Source organism: Thamnophis elegans, chromosome 5 (assembly GCF_009769535.1).
Source record: "Thamnophis elegans isolate rThaEle1 chromosome 5, rThaEle1.pri, whole genome shotgun sequence".
Lineage (NCBI taxonomy): Eukaryota > Metazoa > Chordata > Lepidosauria > Squamata > Colubridae > Thamnophis > Thamnophis elegans.
Window position 1 is genome coordinate 46,232,962 of NC_045545.1, and position 27,118 is coordinate 46,260,079.

General features: G+C 36.6%; 1 protein-coding gene across 4 annotated transcripts; it reads right to left on the minus strand.

The window, feature by feature from the left end:
• Positions 1-1,763: 1,763 nt before the first annotated feature.
• Positions 1,764-26,373, minus strand: KIAA1324 (KIAA1324 ortholog). 4 transcript variants are annotated; one of them, XM_032218401.1, is made up of 21 exons: positions 26,198-26,373; positions 24,865-25,012; positions 23,719-23,799; positions 23,471-23,576; positions 22,845-22,994; positions 21,173-21,261; positions 19,979-20,156; positions 18,706-18,834; positions 16,335-16,425; positions 15,319-15,424; positions 15,097-15,234; positions 14,634-14,891; positions 12,414-12,587; positions 11,040-11,220; positions 9,974-10,070; positions 9,344-9,442; positions 7,514-7,640; positions 6,112-6,290; positions 4,856-5,021; positions 4,152-4,232; positions 1,764-2,068 (listed from the first exon to the last, which is right to left on the minus strand). In XM_032218401.1, exons 1-21 carry the CDS (start codon positions 26,356-26,358, stop codon positions 2,000-2,002), a joined length of 2,808 nt encoding a protein of 935 aa, XP_032074292.1. In that variant the 5' UTR covers positions 26,359-26,373; the 3' UTR covers positions 1,764-1,999. The 4 variants fall into 4 exon arrangements, with proteins under 4 accessions (XP_032074292.1, XP_032074291.1, XP_032074293.1 ...); XM_032218400.1 differs by lacking the exon at positions 4,152-4,232; XM_032218402.1 differs by lacking the exons at positions 4,152-4,232; positions 24,865-25,012 and having other exon boundaries at positions 23,719-23,792; positions 26,235-26,373.
• Positions 26,374-27,118: the final 745 nt, after the last annotated feature.

Here is a 27,118-nt window from a genome sequence, read left to right on the forward strand (position 1 = left end):
GGCTTGATTAAACATTTTTTAAACAAAAAATGGAGTGTTAAAATCACATAATGGCTAGTTATCATTTTTTCAAGCACTCCTTTATATAAGAATGGATTTACTACTTTCAAGATATGTTTCAAGTGGAATATGGATAGCAATCTATACTAGGGGGTACTTTAAGTACATACTTGAAAAAGTTCTGCATTTCTTTTTACTTTTACAGAGTATTTGGACATTCAGAGGGATTTAAGGGAGATCTTTTACTTGGAGGAAAGCCCTACTGAATTCAGTGGGAATTATTTCTGAGGTAGAGAAGTATACTGTCAAAAAATGGATTTGGTTTTTGTATAGTCCTCTGTTTAACTGCAAACAGAACCCTGAAGGTTATTCTAACCTGCCAAAACAAACAAAGCAACAAAATCAGTCAATTTTAACTTGGTAATTGCCAGTTATTAGATGGTGCCTGAATACCAAAGCCCAAATTGTTAGTCTTTTCCAAGTGTAATGGAGGACATAATCTCTAGCTAGTCGCTCTGAAAAATTCTGAAAGAGAATAATATCAAGGTAAAATCAGAACATCTGAATTTAAAATATTCATGTTATTTTGGGCCATTTTCACTGTGTTAACACTCATAAGTCATTTAACATACAGTTGAAGCTCATGTCAGCAGGTCTTGTTTTCAGGTCTCCTGCATTGTCCTTTGTGGCCTTAAGTATTCATTCAAAACAATTCATGTAGTACTTAGTTTAAGGCAGCTTCTATGATCTGATGACTTCTAGCTACAACCCCATTATTCCCAGCCAGCCAATATCTTTGAAGTGTGCTAGATTGGAGAAGCTCTTTACAATTTAGAAGGCACTGAAAACAGCAAGAAAATCAGAAGAGTCTTATGTGACAGGAACCTGTCCTAATGGATAAGCTTTTCTGGGTGGAGTTAGGGCAGGAAAATTGCCTGAAATATTAAACAGACTCAATAGTTTCCTACAAACAGTGAGAATAAGTTTAAAATGGACATCTGAATTCAGAGTTGGAAACGTGTTTCTAAAGCTGTTCCACTAACCTTGGATGCGATGCAGAATTTTTCCAATATATAATACCCTGATTTTGGTTTGCTATGTTTAGAGGTTTTTCTTTATCATTGCAGTCATTGTTGTAATATTACAACTTCCAGAGTTTAGGAATGAGATCTGGAATCCTAATCTGATTGAGTTGCATGACGTGGCAGAAAAGGCCTTAGGCCATGGAGCTTCACATATGCTACTGTCATGATAGGTGCACCATCAGCACAAGTCCTTGACCACAATGCATTTTCCTGAAGGGTCATTAGCAAAGCAAATAACAGCCTTTTCAAATGCAGATATTTTCTTTGTTCTTTTAAAATAAAGAAACTGAAATTAGAGACATCTTCAGAATAGCCAGGTATCCTGACAGGGAAAGATAGGCCTGCTTTGTTGAGGAGTCCTCAACAGTACAGTAAAATATTTAGAGAGGGAAATTGTTTGATGTAACTGTTGTTATAGTAGCTTCCTTGGGGGGGACGTTTGTAGCAAATTACAAAAAGCAGATGGAAAGTTTTACAGCACAATTCTACACATTCTTCTTAACACTAAGACCTTTTGGTGCAATTTGTGTGACTCAGAGAAGCAGCTTGTCTTAGCAGAGTGACATGACTTTAAATCAATTTTACAGTGTCTTACAATTTTACAGTGTCTAAAGAGAAAATGTGTATAATGTCACTAGCTTTACTGCAGAGAACAACTTTTTGTGGGATGTTTTTCTTTATCACAAAAGTGGGCACATTGTATGCAATAAACATACAAATATACATCTACACATAATTTTAAAAGCACAATTATATTTGGCACAGTTTGTTTTTGGAGGAATGTTTGACTTAAAAAAGTACAGTAAGAAGCTGAAGTTAAAAGATATTCCAATAAGGCCACATGGCAAGTTCATCAAAGTGCCAGTATTAATCAAGAACTCCTCCAGGAAAGGTCAGGGAGAGGCAAACCACTTCTAAAGATCCATGTCGGTGGTGCCAGAGGAGGTCTTCAAGGGCACAGAATCAAAACCATCAGATGTTCTCTAAAAATAATAGAGAAAGGAGATGTGAATAAAACTAGAATACGTAAAGATTTTCTATACTTTGTCAGAGTCCTATTTTTATAGGAATCTGGTGAAATGTTGCCCTAACCCTTTATTTAGTGACACAGAAAGGGCAAACAATGCAATCCTGCTCCTTATATTCTCAGAACATGAGAATGGCTCCCATAAGAACTTATGGTGAAACAAGTGTTTCAGGTGTATAGGAACTGTACACCTGTTTCAGATGTACAGGGACTATATCTTCCAGAGTTCCCAGGCAGTATACCAAAGCTCAAGCAAGCTGGGAATTCAATAAATGTAGTTCCAACACATTAGTAGTGAGTCTAATATTTCTTTACCAGTTGCCTCCATGTTATTGTGAACATATTCCAACATGGGAGGAGCATTCAATAGCAACTGAAGACTCTCTGATTCTTACCAGAAACTTGCTTTTGATGTTTCTTCCCCAGATGTCCACACATGATTTTGCTTCTACTGGGAGGTATCAGTGCACTGAGGGCCAAAGAAGGGTCCATTTGAGGATGCTTGCAGTTAAAGATACAGTTTAGCTGCTTGTGAATAGCACTGGATACTTTTCACAATCCCTTTTCTTGAGAGTGATATCATTTTTTTAAAATAAAATTTACTAATATTAAAAATGAAGCTGTTGTCAGCCCCAGATTTTAGTATGTTTTGTTTTCTAAATACTCAGTTTTTAGTTCCTGGTTCAGCTGTTTCAAATGATCCCTATTGCATTTTTAAAATAAAAAATAAAGGAGCAAGCAACTGCTTTAAATATAAAAAGCAATAGGGGTAATTAAGAATCAGTTTGGAACTGCTGAGGAGAGAAATGAATGAGAAACACTTAAGCAAAGGACTGCTTAACAGAAGTAGTTTTGAAAGAAAAAAGAAGGTATTTGCAGACAGAGGGCTTCAATTCTAGGTGGTGTTGCAAATACAGAATGATAATATTTCTGAATAACCAAGGTTTAGGTATGACCCATGAATATGAATGGAGAACCCTACACTTGAATTGCAGAGGAACAATCCTCAGCACTGCTAAAGGTCCCTTGTGTGGAAGCAAACTCTGATGGATCTCAGTGCATTCAAATGAAGCACCTGGGATGGGAAGAATGTAAGAGCTTTTAAATATCTTTGCACACAGTGGTTAAAGGGGCTAGGCAATAAGAAAGGACCAATGCCACACTTTGCCAAGCTTCTCTTCAGTATTCATCTCACTTGGGGCTTTGCACCCACAGTTATCTGTGCCATGAAACAACCATGAGTAGGTCATTACTTCAGAATGGATGAGAAGAAAAATTGAGGTGAGGAGCAGTCAACATTTGCCTGTGCACACAAATGGCTTGCTGAATACTTAAGTGCATATTTTTGCTGAATCATCATTGGGGGCAAACCCAAAATATTCAAGTTTCCCTCTACTCTCATGAATTGGGGAGGAGGAGTTTTCATCTGAGAATTAAATTCTCATGTATTATTGCATTCATGGAAAGTTAGTATAGAGCCGGGGCTCTAATTCCCAAATGAGGTATCTGAGCAAAAGGCCAGCAAGTAACATAAAACACTCATTAGTCTTACTCTGAAGAGTGTTAACAAGCACTCACATCTTCCAGTGACAGGCTAGGGCCTCACATCTTTTTCTGGGCTTACAATCCTGTACTTGCAGTAAGACTTTGAAGTTTCCTGTGCAGCCTTCCCTATTCTGCCCCTTCCATCTACACTGCATTAAAGTCCAATAATTCTATGTTAACAGCCATGCTTCCTGGGAGTTCTTGAAGATTGTAGTTCAACACTTCTGCAGCGTAGGTTTGAAAAGGTTGTACTACTAGATGTCTTCAAGTACACAATTTCCTCAAATAGAAACAGAGATTGTGATATTCATCTCTAAGAACAGAGAGTCTGTGATTTTAAAAGGCACAGACTAGCCGTCCCCACAATTTTGGCCTTCTATGTCCCAGCCAGAGATCACAGACTGTGCTGTTAACTACCTAGTAACATTTGATTGTGGCACACTCTCCATCAGGTGGCCTGTTTTTACATGTATCTACATTTGATCTCCATCTACCTGGAAGATTCTTCCTCTTAGTTTATTGAGAAGAGCCCTACACACAGAGTCCTGCCATGCCTGACTGTACCTAAGAGAAGCCTATAGGAAAACAAATAGCCACATTAGAAAATAAGCATTAAACGACAATGCACCATTAAATTAGAATGTAAGTTAGAACAATAGGAAACATAGCAGTAAATGTGGAGAGGCTTTGAGGTTTGATGATACTCACAGATTTATCCCATAATAATAGGGATGTCACTGCAGTATTTTGCCAGATTTATATGAGCTATTATTGGTGATGATCTGTTGCATCTTAGAAAATTTAATGTACTTATTATTGGGATGGATGGGGAAAGACCCTTTTAACTTTTGTTACTCATCTCTGCCAGAAATACTAGCAGGGGAGAGAAGAAACACTCAACACAATTCTATTGGCTTGACTCATGAGGCTTGTACAGTATGCAGCCTATGGTAGCCAAGATCATTAATTACAAATAGCCACTTTTTTTAAAAAATAGCTTCTACAAAAAGACATATGCACATCCTGGAATACTTCATACATTAGCTGAATTTAGAAAAGGTAACTCAGAGTGGACTCAAAATTAAATATGACAGATGGGTTAAATAAACACGGGAACTAAACCAAAGGTCTGAACTTTCATTCTAGACACTTATAAAAACTACTTCCCCATCCCTCCCCGCTTTCCCTCCCAGCTTACTTTAGAAGTGAATGCCTTTATTTTTCCCAAAAAAGAATTTTTGCTTGTGAATAACAGGTCGTCCTCTACATCTTCTCCCTCCATGATGGCACAACTGTCAGCTGCAGGTAGTTCACTGTCCTTAGAACTCGCATTCATAACCAGCTTAGAGTATTTATACTCTAACCTAAAAAAGATACAGACATGTGAGAATCAGATGGATGGATTATATTTGTAAAGCAGATTTGGATTCTTTTGCATCCTTGAGTTACTCTATCAATGTCTTTTCCATTTCTCTTTTTTAACATGTTTTCTTTTTAAACTAGACTAACCTAGCTTTCTTCAAACCAGGTGATTCTCCTGACATCTGGACTTTAACTCCCAGAATCCTCAGCAATGGCTAAGTTAAATGGAACATGAGGGCTGCATGCAAAGCACTAAGACTGGAGAAGACAATGCTGGTTTCTCTATTTCAAAGCAACACAAGCCTCAATTGGTGTTACAGATGCTAAAAAGGGATTTTATTATAAAGTCATCTCTCCCCCCCCCTTCCTCCCTCTCCCCCCCGCTTTTTTCGAGAAACCAAGGAATATTTGTTACAAATTTTCTAGTTTGCTTCAAATAAATCTCTGAGAAATTGATAGCCTAACATAATTCATATAATACATTATATTAAATACAAGTATGTAATGGCTGAAATTTTTAAGAAAGCAAGTAGAAAATTTAAAAAAAAAACCTTCATGTAACTTTACATACTTTTACATTGCCATTATGCAAAATATTAATATTTGAAAACTTGCAGCCTTTGTTATTGTCTATTGTATTGTTCAAAATTGTTTTTAAAAGTTAACTAGGATGGGAGCTTTGTATAAAGTACCATAATATTAAAAAAAAACCCTACATTTGAGAGACTAGGTTCAATTAATTCCATACACAATGAATGATTTTTTTTCAAGGCAAAGTAACAGGTTACTACTCAGACAATTCATTATTAAATGTAAATGTTAATTACATCTGTAAATGATGTCCTCATATCTATTTCCATCAGTTTATATCATTTGCATAGTCTATGCAAATAATATAAAGTCATCCTTGCATACATACTGTATGTCATTACATAAATAAAGGAAATGAATAAAATACATCATTTACTGTTTTAATGGTTTCTGCTTGCTGACCCGAAGAGTCGATTAAACTGAAGATTTCTGGTCACAGTCAGAATTGATGCCAAGTGGGCAACTTGTGGACAACTTGCTTTTGACAAGTGGACAACTTACTTTTGATTTTTCTTCCAGAAGTAGCAAGTCATGACGGTCAGCAGGATGGCAGCACAAGTCCCAGCAGAGATGCCCACCTTAAGCCAGAAGTCCATGGACTTGCAGATGCTGACTTTTTCTTCTGGAAGCTGGATGCCTCCGGCGCATAGCTTTGGCTTCCGCCATACATAGGTGGTTCGCTATAGTGAGGAAAGCGGATCTATCATAGTGTCAGTCTGATAAACAGTAACACAGCCAAGGCGAACAGTGACAGTTGCACTGCTGTTGCACACTACAGGACACAAGCAGGTTTAGGAGCAAGTATCAGAGCTTTATTACTGAAATGGTTGCTGAAATAGTGTCCCAAGCCCTCCCTAACTGGCAGCATCCAGGTGTGCCAGAACATTTTCCAAATTGTCTTTAGGCATGTTTCAGTCCAGCACTAGCTACCCCAGGTGGTTTATAATTTGAACTCCAATGTATTTCTGTGAAATTCATGTGCCCCCTAAGTAAACATAGTCTGGAGTTCCAGTGGATTTTTTTTCCCTTCCCTTTTTCAATTTGGGATCTCTACTTGTTTTTACATGCATGTTTATTGAATGATTAGCAGAGCACAATAATCAATTAATTGCATATTTAAACACTGTGTAGAGAAGAAAGCAGATCTGTCATAGTTTAGTCTGATAAGCAGTTATTATTTATGAAACCAAAGTAAAAGTATGAATAACTGTTTGGTGCCAAACACAGTTTAGAACACCTGGACCCAAACAACACAGAAAATTTCGTGATATTAGCAGAAAGTTCCTATCTTTGGGGTGGGGTGGGGACACAAAGATTAATTCAAATGTACTAAAGGAAAAAGTTTCCCTATCCAGTCATGTCTGATTCTAGGGCATGGTGCTCATGTCTGATAACATTTATTTATAAAATTTATAGGCCACCCATCTTGCCTCAGGGTAGCACTTTGGTAATTCTATTACCAAATCAGATAAAGCTATATCTTTCAGTGTTATATACTTACGCTATCCCTCATGCAGAAAGAATCTACAATTTTTGATGTCTTCATAAATTTGGAATATTAGGAGTTTAATAATTAAGAATTAATATGCAGCATTTGCTCTAAAGTCATACTGACAATCCTATGAGTTTCTTCCCCAAATGTAGCAGTAGTAGCACAAGTGCAGAAACTTGAAAATTTCAATTCCTGAATTGAGTTTGTTAAAAAACTTCATCAATTTTCAAAAAACAGGAAATTAAAAGATACACAGACAAGAAAAGGTTTGAGAAAATAAAAAAGCAAGAAAGAAAAAAGAAAAGAAAGAAGTAAATAAAATAGAAAAAAAGGTTTCTGACTTTCTTAGCTGCTGATGTCGATTAATATTTGACTACATTATTTCTATAACTCCTTGTAGTTTTAATCTACCTGTATCCCTCCAATGCAGGCACTGATAATGGCATGGTAGTCTTCTGCAGAACAGAGAGGACAGGCTTCAACTGACTCCCACAGGAAATGGAAAGTGCATCCATCACAGGTTCCATCAGGACACTTGCTGTTTTGAAATTTAAACAGAATCACATAAAGACACCCTTGAGCAGAGAGATCAACAGATCAAGAGCTGGCTGTTGAAGGTTTCAGCAAAGATAATTTTCCAGCCCTATTATCAGGTATCCCTTAAACTAGTTCCCTTCAACCTAATGCTGCCCAGAAGGGTTGGGAATTCTGGAAGTTGCAGCTCCTTTCAGTCAGATTAAGGAAGTTTCCCTTAACCAATGATCAACATCATGCCTCATATATAGATTATGTAAGAGTTGCTGAATTTCAAAGCAATTTAATCTGACCATTCTGATATATTTTATTGTCAAAGCATTTGTAAAAGCACTTTTAAAAAATATAGCTACTGTACAGTGGTGGGTTTCAAAAATGTTTAGAACCTCTTCTGTAGGTGTGTCCTGCTTTGTGGGAGTGGCTTGCCGGCCATGTGACTAGGTGGGAGTGGCTTGCCAGCCATGTGACTGGGTGGGAGTGGCTTGCCAGCCATGTGACTGGGTGGGCGTGGCCAACTTGTAAAATGTGGTGAAACTCACTTAACAATGCTCTTGCTTAGCAACCAAAATGTTGGTTCAGAAACTCTGGCATTTGAAGCATGAAAGTCTTAAAGCTGTCAAGTTACAAGACCTTTGCACCCCTAACCCTTTAGAAAAAAACCCCCAAGGGTGTTCAAACTTGACAGCTTTAAGACTTGTGGACTTCAACCCCCAGAATTCCTCCTCTCACTCTTCATCTTGATGATGTGCGGATGGGCAGGGGAGGGAGCTGGGATCGGTTCTAAACGGCACTGTAGATTTGTGGAACCTCTTCTATAGAAGAGGTTAGAACTGGCAGGAACCCACTCCTGCTAATGTGAAGAATATAGCATACCTTGTAGAGATAGTGTTGGAAAGAAGTTTGAGAGATCAAGTTGGTAAATGTGAACAAACAAACTTTATCCAAGAATGTATACTGCCAAACTAGATAGGCAACTTCAACTCCAGAAACAGGAAACACTTCTGTCTGAGATCATGGAGAGCTACTAGCACTCACTGTTGACAGTATTTCACAAGGCTATACAGGTACTTCTTAACTTACAACAGTTTACTTAGTGACCATTTGACATTACAATGGCACTTAAAAAAGCACTTATGACCATTTTTCACACTTATCACCATTGGAGCATCCGCATGGTCATGTGATTTACATTTGGATGCTTGACAACTGACTCACATTTATGATGGTTGCAAAATCCCTGGGTCATATGATCACCTTTTGCCATCTTCTGACAAGCAAAGGCAATGGGGAAACCACATTCATTTAACAACTCTGTTAGTAATTTAACAACTGCAGTGATTCACTTAACAAATGTGGCAAGAAAAGTCATAATGGGGCAAAACTCATTTAACAAATTTCTCACTTAGCAACATAAATTTTGGGCTCAATTGTGGTTGTACGTTGAGGACTACCTGTAGTCTGCTGATAACTGTAGAAATTCCCTCAGTAGTATAATACTTTTTGAGGCTCATTCTTAAGGAATACATTCCTAAGCTAGCTGAGCACTGTAATATTAAGAAATCCCACACTGCCAAGCAATCTTTTAAGAACATGGAGGTTGCTTAAATTTTACAAAAGCATGTACACTTGGCACCTCGGACAATATTTTATCTGCCTGAAGCAGAGGAAGGAGAGAGAAAAAATAAACATCTCGTATCTTGTCATTACCTTGGTAAAGAGAGAGCAAACTCAAATTTTAGGGGGTCACATCTTAGCCTAATGGTAGTTACTCTTCCATCACGGCATGTCTGGGTCACATCCTTGGATCTGCAGTTCAGAAAAGTCATTATCTTAAGAAAATCTAAACCAGGGTCCCCTAAAATGGTCAATATATCCAAGGGGTCAATGATCAACTTCTCCTCAACCCCCTCCCCCTCTCCCTCTGACCCAAACAAAATGGGCATGTCTTATACGACTGTACAAACTATAAGTCCATGTGTATAGTTTGGGACAATCAGTGCCCTCTCGTCAATAAAAATGCAATGAATACATACAAAATCACATTATCAGTTCATGAATCACAAATCAGCTACAAGCCTTGGCTACCACAGTTTGTCAAATGCAGATAATTCAACACTAGAGCAACAATAGCATTTTCTGCTATATTATTTCTAACTATGTTCTGGTTTGGAAAGTAAGATTCCACAAGCTATAAATTTCACAAACTTCTACAAAATCCTGAAATATTGCCAGGACAAAAATCCTGAAATATTTTTGTCAGAAAGATACCATTTTTTTCCCACCAAAAAAAGTGGTTAAAACTTGATCATACCCTTGTTTGATAGTTCTTTAGCTTACCTATAAAAGAATATGACATCAGGTAAGTCCCCATTTCCACCAGGGAAATAATCAGCATGAGAAGTTATGTTGTCCAGAGTAGGTTTTGTTGTTACTCCTAGTGATTAAATCCCAATCAATAAGAATACCACGGCATAAAAAAGATAGAGAATACATTTTAAGGATAAATATATTTTGTTCCCCAAAATGTATTGTTAAAGGTTTTCTGCATCAGAAGATAAATTCTATGTTGTATTAATTACTGTGTTTGATAAACACATTCATTTTGTCCATAATTGTTCTCAGGAATTGAAACTGGAACCAGAGCATCTAACAAGTCTTGATTTATTTTTCACAATACATCACTGGGGTGTGTGTGTGTGTGCATGTGTATGTATGTAAAGCATGATGAGTGGTATGAGCCATAAAGTGCTTTTCTAAGAATGACAAGAACTAAAGTGAAAAAGTGCCAAGAGGCGCAGGCACAGGTAATCTTATGGTGACTTGGAGGAAGGACCTGATACCCACCATGACCATGATGGTGGGGTCAAGTGTGGGAATGGCTCTACTATGAGTGTGTATGTGTGGTCAAAATATTCTGGGTTTTTTCCCCCATCTCTGAATTTGGGAAGAGATTTTCTTTGTTATTTAAAAAAACAATTAAACCATTAATAGTAAGAGACTGTATCACAATTTTAAGTTACGGTGTTTGGAGAGAAGTCTGGGCAGTGTTAAAAAGGGAAATAGTGAGCCTCAAGAAACTGTGAAGGAAAAAAAATATTTAAAAAATATTTTTTAAAAAAAGAAACTGTGAAGGAAGAATTCTGCAAAGAATTGTGGAGAGGTGATGGAAAATAGAACAGAGAATGAGCACTTGGGTCTTTTTAAAAGAGAAAAATGATCCTCCCACCTAATATTTTCTATAAAATGGTTTTATTCTTCTATGCCAGTGATTAAAGTGATTCTGCCACTACTGGGTCCAGATTTGGCTCAGTACTATTAAAGATCACCTGTACGGCACTTCCATCTGGCAACTGCTTTTGACTTCTGTTCAGTAAAGAGGCTACTTTTTTTCAATGACTCTCACCCACAAAAGTATCCGCCAGGCTCACAGGCTGAGAAGAGACCATGGTTTTGTAACCCATCACTTCAGAAGGAATCATGACGGACTGGCATACATAGGATGAAATTGACTTGGAGAACTCAGTGTCTTTGTCCAAAAGATGACTATCTGTGACGTTATCTATGCAGAGAGCAGTCTTTTTTCCCTTCAAGAAAACAAAACAAAACAAAACAAGAGACTTGATAACAACCCTGTCTCTCATTGCTATTAAAAAGCGAGATGCTCTTTTTGAAATATTGTACAGGTAGTCCTCAAGTTACAACCATTTGTTTAGTGACAGTTTGAAATTACAACATCACTGAAAAAAGTGGCTTTGACTTATGACTGTTTTTATGACTTTCGACCATTGCAGCATCCCCATAGTCACGTGATAAAAAGTCAGGTGTGTGGCAAGTGGCATGTATTTTTGAAGGCTACAACGTCCTCGGGTTATGTGATCAACTTTTGCAATCTTCTGACGAGCAAAGTCATCGGGGAAACTAGATTCACTTAACAACCACAATACTGTGTGCTGCAGCTGCCAAAAAAGCCAACACAATTCTAGGCTGCATAAACAGAGGGATAGAATCAAGATCACGCGAAATGTTAATATCACTTTATAATGCCTTGGTAAGGCCACACTTGGAATACTGCATCTAGTTTTGATTGCCATGATATAAAAAAGATGTTGAGACTCTAAAAAAGAGTGCAGAGAAGAGAAACAAAAGTGATTTGGGGACTGGAGGCTAAAACATATGAAGAACGGTTGCAGGAACTGGGTATGTCTAGTTTAATGAAAAGAAGGACTAGTGGTGGCATGATAGCAGTGTTCCAATATCTCAGGGGCTACCACAAAGAAGAGGGAGTCAAGCTATTCTCCAAAGCACCCGAGAGTAGGAAAAGAAGCAATGGGTGGAAACTAATCAAGGAAGAGAAGAAACTTAGAACTAAGGAGAGACTTTTTTGCCATTAATGGTTTAGAATTTATTTTCAATTTATTATTATGAAACAGTCAAAAATGCTGGTATTATTTTTTTCTGCTAATAGCATCGTTCCGACATTCTCTATGGCCTAACTTTTTTCATATGCTTCATTATCTGACACCCTCCCCCCTCACTCTTGTCCTGGGAGGCATTTCGTTGTAGATTAAACTGAAGTATGGGAAGTCAACCCTTAGCTTTGGCACCTTTAAAATGTCTGGACTTGAACTTCCAGAATTCCCCAGCCGGCACTGTTAGTTGGGTAATTCTGGGAATTGAGAAGCTGCCAAGGTTGAGAAACACTGCTGTAAATGGACAAACGACACTATCTCCAATGCTTCCATTGATGCTTGCCTCAGGAAAATGCACATATACTTACATAATTTCCGCATAAACTGATGTTGAAGTGGTGAAAGTACTTCAGGCCTTTTGAAGTAAAACTTGGCCCTCCTAAAAAGGAGGTGCTGTAAGCCAGTCTGGAGAAGTCATACTCCCGAGTCCTATCCTTCATGCTGACTGAGAAGTGACAATCGTTGTAACATAGAGAATGAATCTAAAGAGAGAAAGAAAACACAGCCCAGCAGAATAATTTAGAAACTGTTGCAACAGTAGAAGGACACTCAAGTGTTACTGAGATGTCTAATACCAGCTCCTGAATCCCTTAGGGTTCTACTCAGACAAACCTCGGTTGCCCAAACAACCTGGATGATTACAGAAAACAGAACGTTGGAGAGGAAGAACTTAGCAGCTCTTGTGCTATTTCAGTTTTGGCAGGAAATAACTAGTATTTCTAAAAGAATATAATTTTATTTGTGTTTAAGAAAAACAAAAATCCATATAAATTATTTGATGATTTGAAGAAAATGAAGTTAAGTCTAATTTTCTTCCAAAATACCTCTCATGCAATTCTTACAGATAGCATTTTACTCTTCTATCTCTGAAAGACTGTGTTCATTGATTGATGGACCAATTTAGCATATTTGATTATTGCTATTCATACAGCTATGGTCATTGGCTATCCAGGTCCACAAAAGCTGTATGAGGTGTTTTTTTTAAAAAAAAAATCACAATGATTTAATAACAGGATCAACATTTCAGATTCAGAATATTCTGTAAATTTATTGCCAACTGAGAGATTGTACCATGCTCAGCACTGTATGCTGGAAGAAAGAAAAGATTACATTTTCAAACAATATTCTGCACTTTGTGTATGCAGAGAATATAACTGAAAAAGTAGCTCCAAAAGAAATCAGGAAGTATAGTTCTGAAGCTCCTACTACTGTTAAGCAAACAGAATAGTTATTTTTGCTGAAGGCAAGATTTATTTGCTATTTTATGCACTGAACTTTGGACTTGGCACTCCACTTGTCATGAGGAGGATACAAAAAAATAAATGGTGAAAATCTTGCTTAAGCCCCATAATTTCACAAGTGAGAAAGCTAAAATCTCCAGTGAACTTAGACTTTTCAAGTTAATTTTGATTAGCTATTGAGCTTCTGTGCATTCTTGCAAAATCATGCAATGACACATGTAAAGTTATCTATCTACCTACCTCCCTACCTCCCTCCCTACCTATCCATCTATCTATCTAATATCTATAGACATCCTTCTCACCAAAGATGAATGTGCTCGATGCACAAAGATTGCTATTCCTGGCTTGGCTCCTTGGGTTATTATTGCTGCCTGACAAGCTACACATACAGTAGTCTACTTACAATAGTTCATTTAGTGACCGTTTGAAGTTACAGTGGCACTTAAAGTGACTTGTGACCATTTTTCATACTTACCGTTGCAGCATCCCCATCGTCATGTGATCAAAATTCAATTCATGGGATCACCCTTTGCAACCTTCTGACAAGTAAAGTCAGTGGGGAAGCCAGATTCACTTACCAACCATGTTACTAACTTAACTACAGTAATTCACTTAACAGATGTGGCAAGAAAAGTCATAAAATTGGGCAAAACTCACTTAAGAAATGTCTCATTTACCAACTTACATTTTGGGCTCAATTGTGATCATAAGTCAAGGACTATGTGTATAGTATTTCATAAAAATTCATATGTTATGTGATAAGATAGAAAATAGCTAATTTGGCCATCTGGAAAACTGTCAGAAGCACAGAATAGTATTTTTTTTCTACTATTATGTAAGCTGCCTGTTGCAACCTCCTTCATTATAACTGAAAAGAGCCATCATTTCTTGATTCAATAGGTGGTAATTAGAAAGAAAGTAGTTTCCACTCGAATGCTTTGGGATATATTGGTTGGAGACAGAATGCAGTTGCTGACATTCTTAAAACTCAGCTCTTCTCAGTGAATTCTGCTAAAGAGATTTTCTGAGAGTTGTGTTAGGAGAAGGATCATGCTTGGTTTTGAGCAGAGGTCAAGAATCTGACAAATTGCCACTTTTTGGCAATGTATCTGGACCTAATATGTTATTGGAATTTATTGCCCTGATATTGCTTTCATTATTTTAAGTAACAATCCTTTGTCAACTCCAATATTTGCACTCCTCGTGTTGCAGTTTTGTTCAAATAATGATGTAACTCCAGTTGTCACAGTACAGAAATTATGAACAGTAAAGAGGACAATATAGTACCTTATTATTTTTTGTGCCAGGACCACAAGGGATGCAAGCTTGCTTGCCATAAGGTTGGTGAGCTTTCAGGTAAGTGTTTGATGGACATGGAGAACAAGCACCGGATGTTTTGTCAATGTAGTGCCCATGAGGGCAGGAAGTACAGGATGAGCCAGAGGTTTCCAAAGCGCACTGCCGGCAATAAGAAGCTACGCCGTCTATGACATTGGTCACATTGATGGAGTACAATCTGGCAACATCATTTGTGTATTTTCTTCCCTGGAAGAAATCACAGAGTGTCATAAGTGACTTTGTGTAGAGAAAATCTTCATTTATAGAGAAGGAAGGACAATTGCAGGAAATGGTGGGCATAGTCCTAACTTTAATGGCCTCTATTTTTAAGAATAAACCTAATTCTTGATGAGAATCATTCCCTAAAAGGATATTTGAAGAACTAGTAAAACACAGATTTCTCAGTCTTTACCGCTTCGTTGTATGCTGTCCTCTGGAAGGCCCACGTGAAACTCGTGGTAGCATTCTTCTCAATGACATACGTATAGGATTGCTTTCCCTTGGCGCCAAACCAGGTTTCTACAGGGGAATTGGTTCTAGAATTCATACCCTAGCAAAAATGAAATGGTATAAATCTATGAATAAACAATACACCTAAATAATTCTTGGTTTTAGATGTTGGATAAAAACTTACCACCATAAAATAAAGTTCACAATTCACACTGCAGATGGTTTCAAAGACAAAAGTGATTTCTGCTACCTTCTTATTTTCAGAGTCTTCCATAACTGATTGTGGTGGACTGCAAAAGAATAAGCAGAACTCATAAATTGTGGAAATAGCTATAGATGAAACATCTCAATAATTATTACTGCTTACTTCAGTAACTAGTTAATCAAAATATCTACTTTAGTAATTGGGTAATCAGAATATCTACATTCCACTTCAAATATATTCAGAACAAGATATTCCAATAGAATCACACTTGAATCATATAGATGCATTGTATAGCATATCAGTGAATGATTCAGTGTACAGCATATCAGTACATGCTATGGACATTTATTTGATTGTGACAAAACAATAAAATCTGGGCCTGGTTTTAAAAATCACATTTTAAAATTATGTTAAGAATTAGCTCAATCTTTCTTTCATTGTCTCCTTCTGCCATTTGTTATTAATCACTGTGAAGTAATGCAAGCAGAACACTGACTAGGATAAATTAAATTTGTTTATGCAGCTTTCTTGATAACAGTACAACAGTGGTTTGCCATTGCATTCTTTTGGAACCTTTCTATTGATTTCTCAGTGTAGTAATACAGTCTTTGTATTTCATGTATGTCATAGTAATTTCCCATCCAAGTTCTAACCAGATTCAGCTCTGCTTAGTTTCCAAGCCCAGGCAAGGTTATCCAGAAGCTACTATTGACTGAAGCTTACCTAGAAATTAAGCACACTGCTTAGATCAGGGCTGTCAAACTCCTGGCCCATGGGCCAGATGCATCATGTTCTGGCCACACCCACACCCACTTTAGTGAAGTGGAAAAGGTCCTAATACATCACTTGACGACGCCATGCCAACATGAGCTTGACGCCCGGGGCTTAGATTAATGCTTTATCTGCACTTTCCACTTACCTACTATTGCACCTACTCTCACTGCTTTACCTAATGCATTTCCAATACATAGCTTAATTTGGACTAGTGATCTCACCTGAAGCCAGGAATTACCAATGTTAAAATCATGAAATCATTGTCAGAAGCCCCTGCAGCTGTGTAGATGTAGTCACCAGCCACTTCCCACCCTGAAAATAAAAATCAAGAGTTAACCACTTAACCACAATTTGAGGAAAAGTTATACTTTGCACTATGTAATATCATATTTAATGTGAAATTTTGTGCATTCTCTTCCCAGAAACACAAGGAATCTATTGCTTTGAACTTATTCCCATCCACTCCCTAACATTTTCAAACCAGTTTCTCTAGAAGAACTTGGATCACAATTTGACAAGTTTTCCAGGGATCAGGGCTGCTACTAGCTGGGGAATTCTGGAGGTAGGAATCTCAGCAAATCTGGAAGGAACAACTCAGATCATAGAAAGTTGTGATAACATCTAACAATGCAGTAGAGGTCAGTTGAGAACTGCATTGAGGGCTTCCAGGAGAGCAGAACTGAAGTTGTCTCCATGAAAGGGGAGCTGGCAACTGCAGTGAAAAACAAAGAGCCCGTAAATAGATCCACTCTTTGGAACCTCTTCGAACAAGGAGAAGACAGGAAGTTGCCCATGTATGGTCCAGATGGCTGCTCTTTGCAAGAAGACTGAAGAACAGCTATCTCCAATTGCACATTAACTACTTTTAAATGATTAGAGACCTTTGGAACAACAATTTTGAAAACACTGGATATCCAGATAAAATTGAAATATTGTAACTTTCACAGTACGATTTGAAATTAATTTTAAAGGACACACAGCTTCTCATGAGAAATAGATTGTTTTGGTTTTCACGAACCATAACTAAGTTAAGCAATTTCATAATTTCAAAAAGTGGACACTAGAGGGACTAAAGTTTTTAAGATTTACTAGCCTGTAAAATGTAAAATGATGCAAAACATAACAATGAAAATGCAAGAGACTTTTGAATAATGCAATCAGAAAAGAGTAGCCACAATATCAACCATATTGATAATGATGTCTTTTTCTACGGACATACTATGTCCAGAGTTGTTATCTACAGGTGTAGAACAAATTTTATCTGACAAGATAGAGACAGACCAAAACCATGAATGACTTAGAAAAGGAAGTTTTCAAACTGAAAAGAGGTTTTCTAGATAAGAGATGGGATCTAATATGAAGAGACAATGGTTTGTAACCTGAAAGTGGATGAAAAGTCACTAAATTTATTTATACTTCTAGTCATGAAGATTGAAAGTCATTTATATATTTCTGTATTCTTATTTTTTTATTTCTTTTTCCTTTTTCCTTGCAATAAAACTAAAACCAGAAAAATCAGGAGATTTAGAGATTCTGATTTCTGAGGTAGTCATTTAACTCCTTTTTTGGAAAATTTCTTTTCTAAACCCAGGGCAAGGCAGGAATCCTCAGAGCATTGCAGACTCTGTATATACAATGTGGTTTGAAATAAAACCTCTCTTAATAAGAATCTCTTCTTATCAAGACAATTTCTTTATAACCTTAAAACAACACAAATGGCTCCTAATTATGGTTGCTTTTCTGGTGCTTAGAACTCAATGCAAATAGAATTCTAGAAAGTTGTATTTTTGAGTTTTTTTAGTACATGTAGTAGTCCTTGAGTTATGACCAATTTGTTCAGTAACTATTCAAAGTTATAAGGGCACTGTATGAAGGGACTTAAGACTAGTTCTTGAAATTCCAGCTGCTGCAGCATCTCCATAGTCACATAACAAAATTTGGGCATTTGGCAACCAGGTTGTTTGCCAGAGCTTTTCTGCCAGCTTCCTGCAAGCCAGGTTAATGGGACTCTGGTAGGAAATATCATAAGTCACTCAGGAAAGAATATTAAGTTGATTTCTTTGATCAAGGTTAAAATAGAAATGTAGTTATCTTTGATAATCCTTATTGGATTTCGATGGTGCTAAGGCTAAATGGATTTGGCTCTATGGATTTGTTTATAGAATGATAAGGCTGTATGGATTTGTTTATAGAAAAGAGATGGGATAGAGGAAGAATAGATCATTTGTTGTATTTTAAGAGAAGGTGATAAGTTACTAAAATTATCTATAGTTGTGATGAAATGGAAGTCACTTCGTTATTTCTTTTCTTTTTCTTAATTATATTCTTATTGTTTGTTTCTTTTCTATTTCTCTGTTTTTTTTTCTTTTCTGGTTCTTCTTTTTTATTTTGTATTAGTTTTTGTTGTTGTAATTGTAATCTTTAATAAAATTATTATTAAAAAAACCCATCCATTCCCATAAGAGTAAAATAACAAGTCTAGGGTAAATTTGTAAACTGTCTGATGGTGCAACCTAATAAAGACACATAGCACAACTAGGCCCCCTTGCATTATCCAAATGCATTAGGTAAAAATACACAGTGGGAGGATACCTGCCATTCTCTTATATTCAAAACTGATTCCACTAAGGACTGTAGTCTCCATATTAGCTGGCAGCGTGTTCCACCATTTGTATTCAAAGCCTAATGCGGGCTCGGTGCCAACTGGGCAATTGATACAACCTGAGAATCAAATTTAAAAAAAGAAACCAAAGACACAAACAGTCAGGAAAAGAATCACTACTGCTAATGACAGTCTTTAATTGGTGCAGCAATTAACGGCACTTTCTGAAACAATGGTAAAATATAATACAGCTATGATAGTAGTAGCCTATAAAGAGTCCTTTTAAGAACATCCACTAAACTGATATTTGTCAAATGTGGCAACTTTAAGACATGTAGACTCTTAACTACCAGAATTTGATACATGCTGGCTATGGAATTCTGGTAGCTGAAGGCCACATGTCCTAAAGTTGCCAAGTTTGTGAATCACTGCATTAAGCATTTTACTCTGGCTTAGTTTTCTTTTGTAATGAATTGTAAAAATTCTTGAAATGTTTCGTGAAAGCAGGCAGCATTTTTTCACACATATAGCTTGTAGAGCAGTCAGTAGTTCTCAACCTGTGGGTCGGGACCCCTTTGGGGGTCGAATGACCCTTTCACAGGGGTCGCCTAAGTCCATCGGAAAACACGTATTTTCGATGGTCTTAGAAACTGAGATACCAATTTTATGGTTCGGAGTCACCACAACATGAGAACCACTGTTTTAATGGTTCAGGGTTTTTTTTTCCATTTGTTTTAATGGAGCAAATTGTTGTACAGGGAGTAATTCTTCATGTTCCAAATTAGTCAGGTATATCAAGGTCAAGAATAAATCAGTAATACCCTGTGTAAATCATCGCTAAAATTCTTGATAGAAAGATTAGCTTTGTTCATTTGGCTTTCTTCTTTTCCTGCTTTGTGGATGGTTCATCAAAGAAAAAAACTGTTTATAGTGTACTGAAAGGCACACAATTTGGAGCATTATACTGGGGAAGGTTAATCTAAGTAAACCAATAATCACCTCTCCGCAAGTGTTATTTATAGTCCCATAGCCCTGTTGCCTTTAGAAATAACAATAAATAAGGGAGAAAAAAGAGAAGAAAAACTCCCACAATAAAAGACTGAATTTTCTTTTATGCCACTATTGAATCCAGGAAGTGCCCAGTTCATGCTTTTTAGAGGCGGTTCCCAGTGATCAGAGCACAGTGCCAGTTTAAATCATTTAGAGAACGTCATTTATGTGAGTTTAACCTAATTCAGAAGGAAAAAAACAGAATAGCATTACCAGACCCATTTGAGTATTTTCCATATGGGCAAGGCTCACAGGTGCTGGCATTTGTCTTAAAAAAACCAGGATTACAAGGTGGACACATCATCTTTACACCCGATGGAGGTAATTTCACTGCCTTGGGGAGGTCCTCATTGCAGATCTTAGGCTCAGCCCATTTATACATTAGCTGTGTCTGTGAAGATAAAAGTATCACTCATTTATCCATTCAGTCAATCAGTCATTCATTCATTCATAGATAAAACATTTTACAGCATTTTTATATGCAAAAGAATTTATAATTGTCACTTCTGATACAGTAGTATAAACAATTCATGTTATCCAGATATTTTGGTTCACAATTCCAGGACTCTCTTGTTGCTGGTCATGTTAACTGTGGCTAGTGGGAGTTGAAGTCCAAATTACCCAAAAAGCAAGATATCATACACCTACAGTATGCAATGCATACAGCCTACAGTAGTCTAGAAGTTGTTGAACTGTAACTTTCAATGTTGCTAAGATGAGAACAATTTTCACAATTTTCATTATGGTGTACTATTTTCCCAAAAATATACAAAAATACAAATATGTATGAAGGAAAAAGGACCATAGACTGAAGTTAGCTTTAACTGGGACTTGTCTGCTAAAACCTATAAGCAAAACCAAAAAAGGGGCAGAGCCATGATCTAAATGGCATTTGGTTCTATTTGATTTAATAAATTAAAATTTAAAAAATATATCATTCATCATGATTATTGTTCACACAACTAATAATCCTTCCTTCCTTCCTACATATATGTAATAATTTCCCCCTTTTCGCAGATAACATAATTTAACCCAGCTACACAGAGAGAAGGAATTTTGTTTGCTACCTCCAAGAATTTTAGGTGGCCCACCCAGTCTTTTGAAGTCCCAGATTCAATACTTGTGGAATAGGTAACAAATACTTTGACTCTCCTTAAAGCTAAATAAACACTGGCTATGTGGGATGTGTGAACCAATCCTTATCTATTTTAGGTCTTGGTAATCGTTCTGATTATTGTATCCACAAGGAAATGTTTGCTATTCCCTCCTTTATTTATATGCATATGACACTTTGCAACAAAAATATTTTGAATAATGCTGACCATCAAGGATGTGGTTCAAAATCCCCCCCCCCTCCCCAAAATACCCAGCATCCCACTACTGTATGGAATTTTAGAGGTTGCATACCTCCCCATTTGTATCACAGGTAGTATGGGTATAAAAATAATCCTTATCTGTACAGGCTGGGCGAGTCTTGCAAGAAGAAGAACCTGGTTCTTTATGGCAAAAGAAACAGTAGTTAAGTCCATGCAGACATGAGAGACTCAGGAACATTTTCAGCAATAAGCTATCAAAAATTATAAAACTATATTTGTGTGTGTGTATATGTGTATGTGTATCCTTCAATCATAACATTAATTATAGTTATTTCAAGTCACTCATGGATTAATGTGGCATCATCAACAACAACAATATGTTTGAGAATAAGGCAGATTTTCTCAGTCTTCTCATGTTCTTTGATTACCATTATTATACCCAGTCAGCCTAGCTATTGCTCAGGAATAATTAAAGGGATGAGGTTGAGGCTATATATCCTTGATCTTAGATTTCAAATTATTTGCCTCATGGGTTAAATTATTCCATACAGGCATAAGTTGGCTCACACTGAATCTGCTATCCTTTTTTAAGACTCTGCCACATCTAAAAAAAGACCTAGTATGCTTCCATATAGAGATCTCTTAGGGCTACCATGCCGGAACCAGTTATAGAAAACAGCAGAATTTTGTATGGAATTATAATCTCGTTAAATTGTGGGGATGGTGTGGAGTGAACATACAATACAAGCATTTTTTAAAAGCACTCCCAAATTTAGAGTGCCAACCTTATATTTTCCCTCTCTAGTCTCTTTTCTCCAAATTTCAAAATTGCCAGTGAAAAGGATAAGTACAAATAAACAAGCTTGTAAAAATTGTGGATTCTTCTTAAATTTCTAATTCTCTGTCATCAAGGTTTCAAAGGGGGCCGAACCAATTCATTGTAAAGGAGACTCTGATTTGAACAAAGTTTCTACTGTCTTTTAATCAATATGGCAGGAAAAATTCAAACAATACAGTACTGTATATCCTAGTATTTGTGTTAGCAAAAGCACAGAGTAAGTATTTCAACTTTTGTTGTTTTTCTTTTTCTTCTGAAGTTTGGAATTTTGAAAAGTGCCAGAGGAAGCCGAAACAAACTAGTAAATCAAGTATGGTAAATTATCACCTGCAGCCTCTTTATTCCCTTTTTGTAGTCTCCCAAGACCACATTATCAAAATTCAGCAGCAAGATTTTCTACAATATTTCAAACACAATAAATAATTATAATTTTTTTAAGGCTATAATTTCTTTTTGTTCTTGTTGTTAAACCCAAGAACACTCCTCCACTCAAATTATTTAAAAAGGACTCAAATCCTAGGCATAGTCCTTCCAGTAACATCACTGCCATGATCTCTGTGACTCTCAACTGCTAGAAAACTTATTAGAAAAAAAGGCATTTCCCTACCTACCTTTGTAGCTGCTGCTGAATGAGACAGTGCCAACAAAGTGAAGCTGAAACAAAATCTAGCATGCAATATTGTAGAATTTAGGGCAAGGATATGGCAAACACAGACAAAAATGGATTAGAAATATAAGAGAACGATACCTGATTTTCAGTTTATACAGAGCCTGTGCATTGAAGTTAAAAAGCAAAGAGGGACCGATGTAAGATGACAATGTATACATCTAAACCTATTATGGCTGGAAAGTGGGATAACTTGCCTAACAAGTACAAAAAATTAACTGCGCATCAAAGAAATGGCTGAGGCATAGAAAGTATTACCTGAGTAATTTGCTGGCTCACACTGCTGGCAGGAAGTAGCTTTTTTGGAAGAAAAAGTATTTGCTGGGCATTGCTGACAGAAGGAGGAACCAGATTTGGCAGTGTAGGTGCCTGCTTTACAAGGAAAGCATTCAGAAGTATAAGCCACACCTAGGGAACGTGGGGAAAAAGAGAAACATGTTTGCAGCAAGCAAAATAATCCTTCAAACGTCACCAGCAGCAGCCTGCACTATGAACTAAACTAGAGGTAGGCAATATCTTTCTGTCCCATTAATTAATTTCATAGAGATTGATTAACCAATCAATCAATCTCAAACAAGGTCCCTCTCATAAAAGTTCCATCTCCTATTTCCAAGTCCTCTCACCAATCTGTCAAAATCTGTAGCAAAAACTATACACCTGCAATTGCGACTCTGCCTTGACCACATCAAAATTCTCTGAGGAGAGAAAATTTGGAATATAGACATGGTTGATTGGAGAAGTCTTCAAAGGAATCGTGGCTCTCTAGAACAGAAGATGGTGAGTTTTGCTCTGTTCAAGGGGAGCAGAGAAGCTATCTGAGCCTGTCATAATCCTGGTCCTCACCATTTCATTAGATTCAGTGCGTGCACTGACAAAACACGTACCTGTAATCCCAATGTTTTTCACCAACACAGGCTTGGGGTTTTTGGACCAAACAGAGAAAGCCGTTGTTTTCCAGTACAAGACATTGTTGCCACGACTCAATTCCACCTATAGATATTAAAAATCTAGTTAACATGCTCAGATAATATGGATATTGAAATGCAGTGCTAGTTCCCAGTAGTTCGTATATTTTTACTTCCTCAAGTTAGTGCTAGCTGCAGTTTTAAGTTTAAAAACATTCTATACTTACACTGTGTTTCTCCCAACCTTTCTCTGTAGTTCTCATCCATCGAGAATCCTCCACAGCTGGTTGACACTGGTCATTCTGAACCTACAATAAATGAAGATGCAGATAAGGATGCCATTTCTGTTTATAGGAATAGAGATTTATACAATTTGAACATGTGCTTTACTTTTGATACTAGATGGAAACTTCTTTTTACAAGTTTGTGCAACTAATGATATTTCAGAGGATGATTAACTTTTTAGAACTACTGTACCTTTCAAAGAATCCTAAAAATCTTATGGAATATGTTCAATTCTCCACGATCTTGTGTAAGAACATTAAGAAATAATGTAACATTTTACATGTTTTAATATTAAATTAATATTGTTTGCCATTTTGGCACATAGCTCAGTCTCTAAAAATGTATATATTTAAGGCTGCACATTGAAATACAGTATGTTTTTCTTGGTTACTAAAAAAAATACAGACTGCTTAAAGTGTTCAGACTGATTCTAGCACATCTAGACTACTTTATTTAGGTTGTAACATGTGAGTTGGAATCTTTTAATTCCCCGTTTTATTTATCCATGGGAACCTTTTTTATTACTGCTACTTTCAATATAAAAGAATAGAGCCACCAATATTAATTAAAAGAACACTTAAATGCATTTCAATATACTTTAGATTTGCAAAGTCATCAAAAGTGCATTTTGAAGAACATGCTAGCAATACATTCTGGACTAGAAATAAATATTGGAAAAGTCTTCTTGGTTCTAACATTATTATAGTTATGGAAATAAGTGCCAAAATAACAAAGTTGTTTCTTCAAGGAGCATACAAAGCTATCACTTTGTTTTGAAAGCTCACCAGAACATAACCAAAATTCATGAGCAAATACAATTCAAGAAAAAAAGAATATCTGGAAAGTGTTAACAGATTACTGCAGATTACTGCAAACAGATTACTGAACATGAATTTTAGTGTCTGATTTAAATAGAATAGAAAGAATTTTATTCAACCTGGGAGGAGATACCAGATCATATGGAATGCAAATTCTGGAAAACAGTGATTAGTTTTTGAAAGGCAGCACATAATTGAAAATTTCTCTTACATAACATAAAATAATCAAAACCTAGATAGGATTTTTTAATTGAATTGCAAGAAACATACAAAGAATTCAAAGACGATGTTGCTGTCTGGGTAGATGTAGTCAAAGGAGACGGTCCCAGACTGCTTGAGGTTAACAGCATACATCAGAGTAGCTATGCACTCATCCGTGTTGGAGGCAATATAATCTCCTTTAGGAATCCATGTTGATCTGGAACAGAAGAAAGAGCCCAGCGGTTGTGAGAATACTACTGCACATCACCAAACAGGTATTCCCAAGACATTACAAGAAGTTACATTTGAACTGAGGAAGTTACACATTCAAATGTCAGATCTTGTATTTCCACAGAAAACTGAAAATATTTATGAATGATTAATTGTAATTTGTTTGTATCAGATTTAATTTGGTCTTGAAAACAAGGTTATGAAACAAAAAAGCTGCACACCTGGAGTAGTTGAGCTATATTGATATTATGCTAATTTGATAATGAACAGCGTATACTCTACACACTCATTTCTACTACTGTATATGTGTATATGGATAAAGCCACCTGAAGGCCAAAGCATACTGATTCAGGATTGTGTGTGTACACTGTAATACAATCATGAAAAAGGGATATAGGTACATTTCTTTTTGCTTAATTGATTATATTGGAAAACCTTTGTCCACTCTGAAGTATGGCAGATGCAGATGTCTGCATGCTTAGAAGGAACAAAGTTGAAAACAACTGCTTTAAAGCATTTCCTGGACTAGTTTCCCCCCTCCTATAATTTTATTAATTACATTAAATAGATATATCAACCTAATTCAGAAATATATTAAAAAGAATGAAAAAGAAATATGTAAAAAGTGTAGAAAAAAATCCCTGCCACCCCTCACTCCACTGCCGCCAAGGAAGTAGTAAGAGAAAAAAAATTCTACTAGACCAGTTTTTCATCTCAACAGCATAAAGTAAATCACTACTGAGAGATAATTTGGTGTAGTGATTACCAGGTTAGAAACCAAGATATCATGAGTTTCAGTCCCACTCTAGGCATGAAGCTAGCAGGGTGACCTTGGGGCAGTCATTGTCTTTCTTTGAACTGGCAGGTGCTCACCTTGCTTCAGTTTTCAGTTTCTTCTCCTATTACTATCAAGTAAAGAAGGCATTAATGTTTGAACAAAATCTAGAAATTCAATCTAAAGCAGAAGAATCAAAGCACTGGTGGTAATGTACAAAGGAGATAATGTTATTCTGAGCTCCCACGCTTAGAGATAAATTAGCTGCAATATTTCATAAATAAGCCTACTCAAAATGCTGTCAAGCTTTAGAATCTACAGCCTTAAGGTCACTGGCTGGCATATAGGTTGACTTTCAAACAGACATATCCCAGCATTAATAACACATTCACTCACTTGGTGCAGTTTCCCAAGGACTCCAAGAGGTTGTAATCAATTTCAAAATTGGTTGCTATGCTGGCAAATCCATGGGGCAACTCATCCCATTCATCGAACCTGACACCAGTCCCAAGAGAATATGTGCCCTCTGCACATAACTTGCAAGACTGATCTTTCATATCCAAGAATTCACCTGCTTTGCAAGAAAATGCTGAAATACAGAAAATCACCAAAACAAAATCAGGGCAAAAGATGAATCCAGACCAACACAGGTAGCTTCAGTGAATCTATTACACATGACTTTATAGAATAACACTTTCTAATATCTTTGAGTTTAACATCTGACAAGAATAATTTTTTGTTAGATAAAACGAAAGACATCTTTGTTAGCTACATTTTGTATTTTCATTACATACAAGTTCTCATTAGATACTTAATAATTGAAATAACATAACTGAAATAAAGCACTCTCCCTCTCCCTCCCATCCACCTCCCTCCCTCCCACCCGCTCTCTCCCGCACACAAAGAATTAAAGAAACTAAGTGCTGTTCCACATGACCAACCAACCCACCCAAATGTTTCCATACCAGGAAATAAGTTCCTTTAAGTCAATGGGCCTTTTTAAAAAGTGGATATCAAACTGTACTGTAAGACTTTGTTTTGTATAAATACAAGCTATGTTACTTTTTTCAGTGCCATTGTACGGTAACTTTGAACAGTCCCTTACAACTGTTGTAAGTTGAGGACTACCTGTAACTTATTGAAATTATGAGGAAAACAACAGAAAATAGTGTGGGGATGATTCCTTTATCTAAATGGAGATGAAATTTGGACATCCTGATTCTTTTTATATCATTTCTCTGGGAACTTTAAAAAGAGAGCAATGATCAAAAAATGAGCAGAAAGGTCTATGGTATTTTGTGTTACTTAAATATTTAT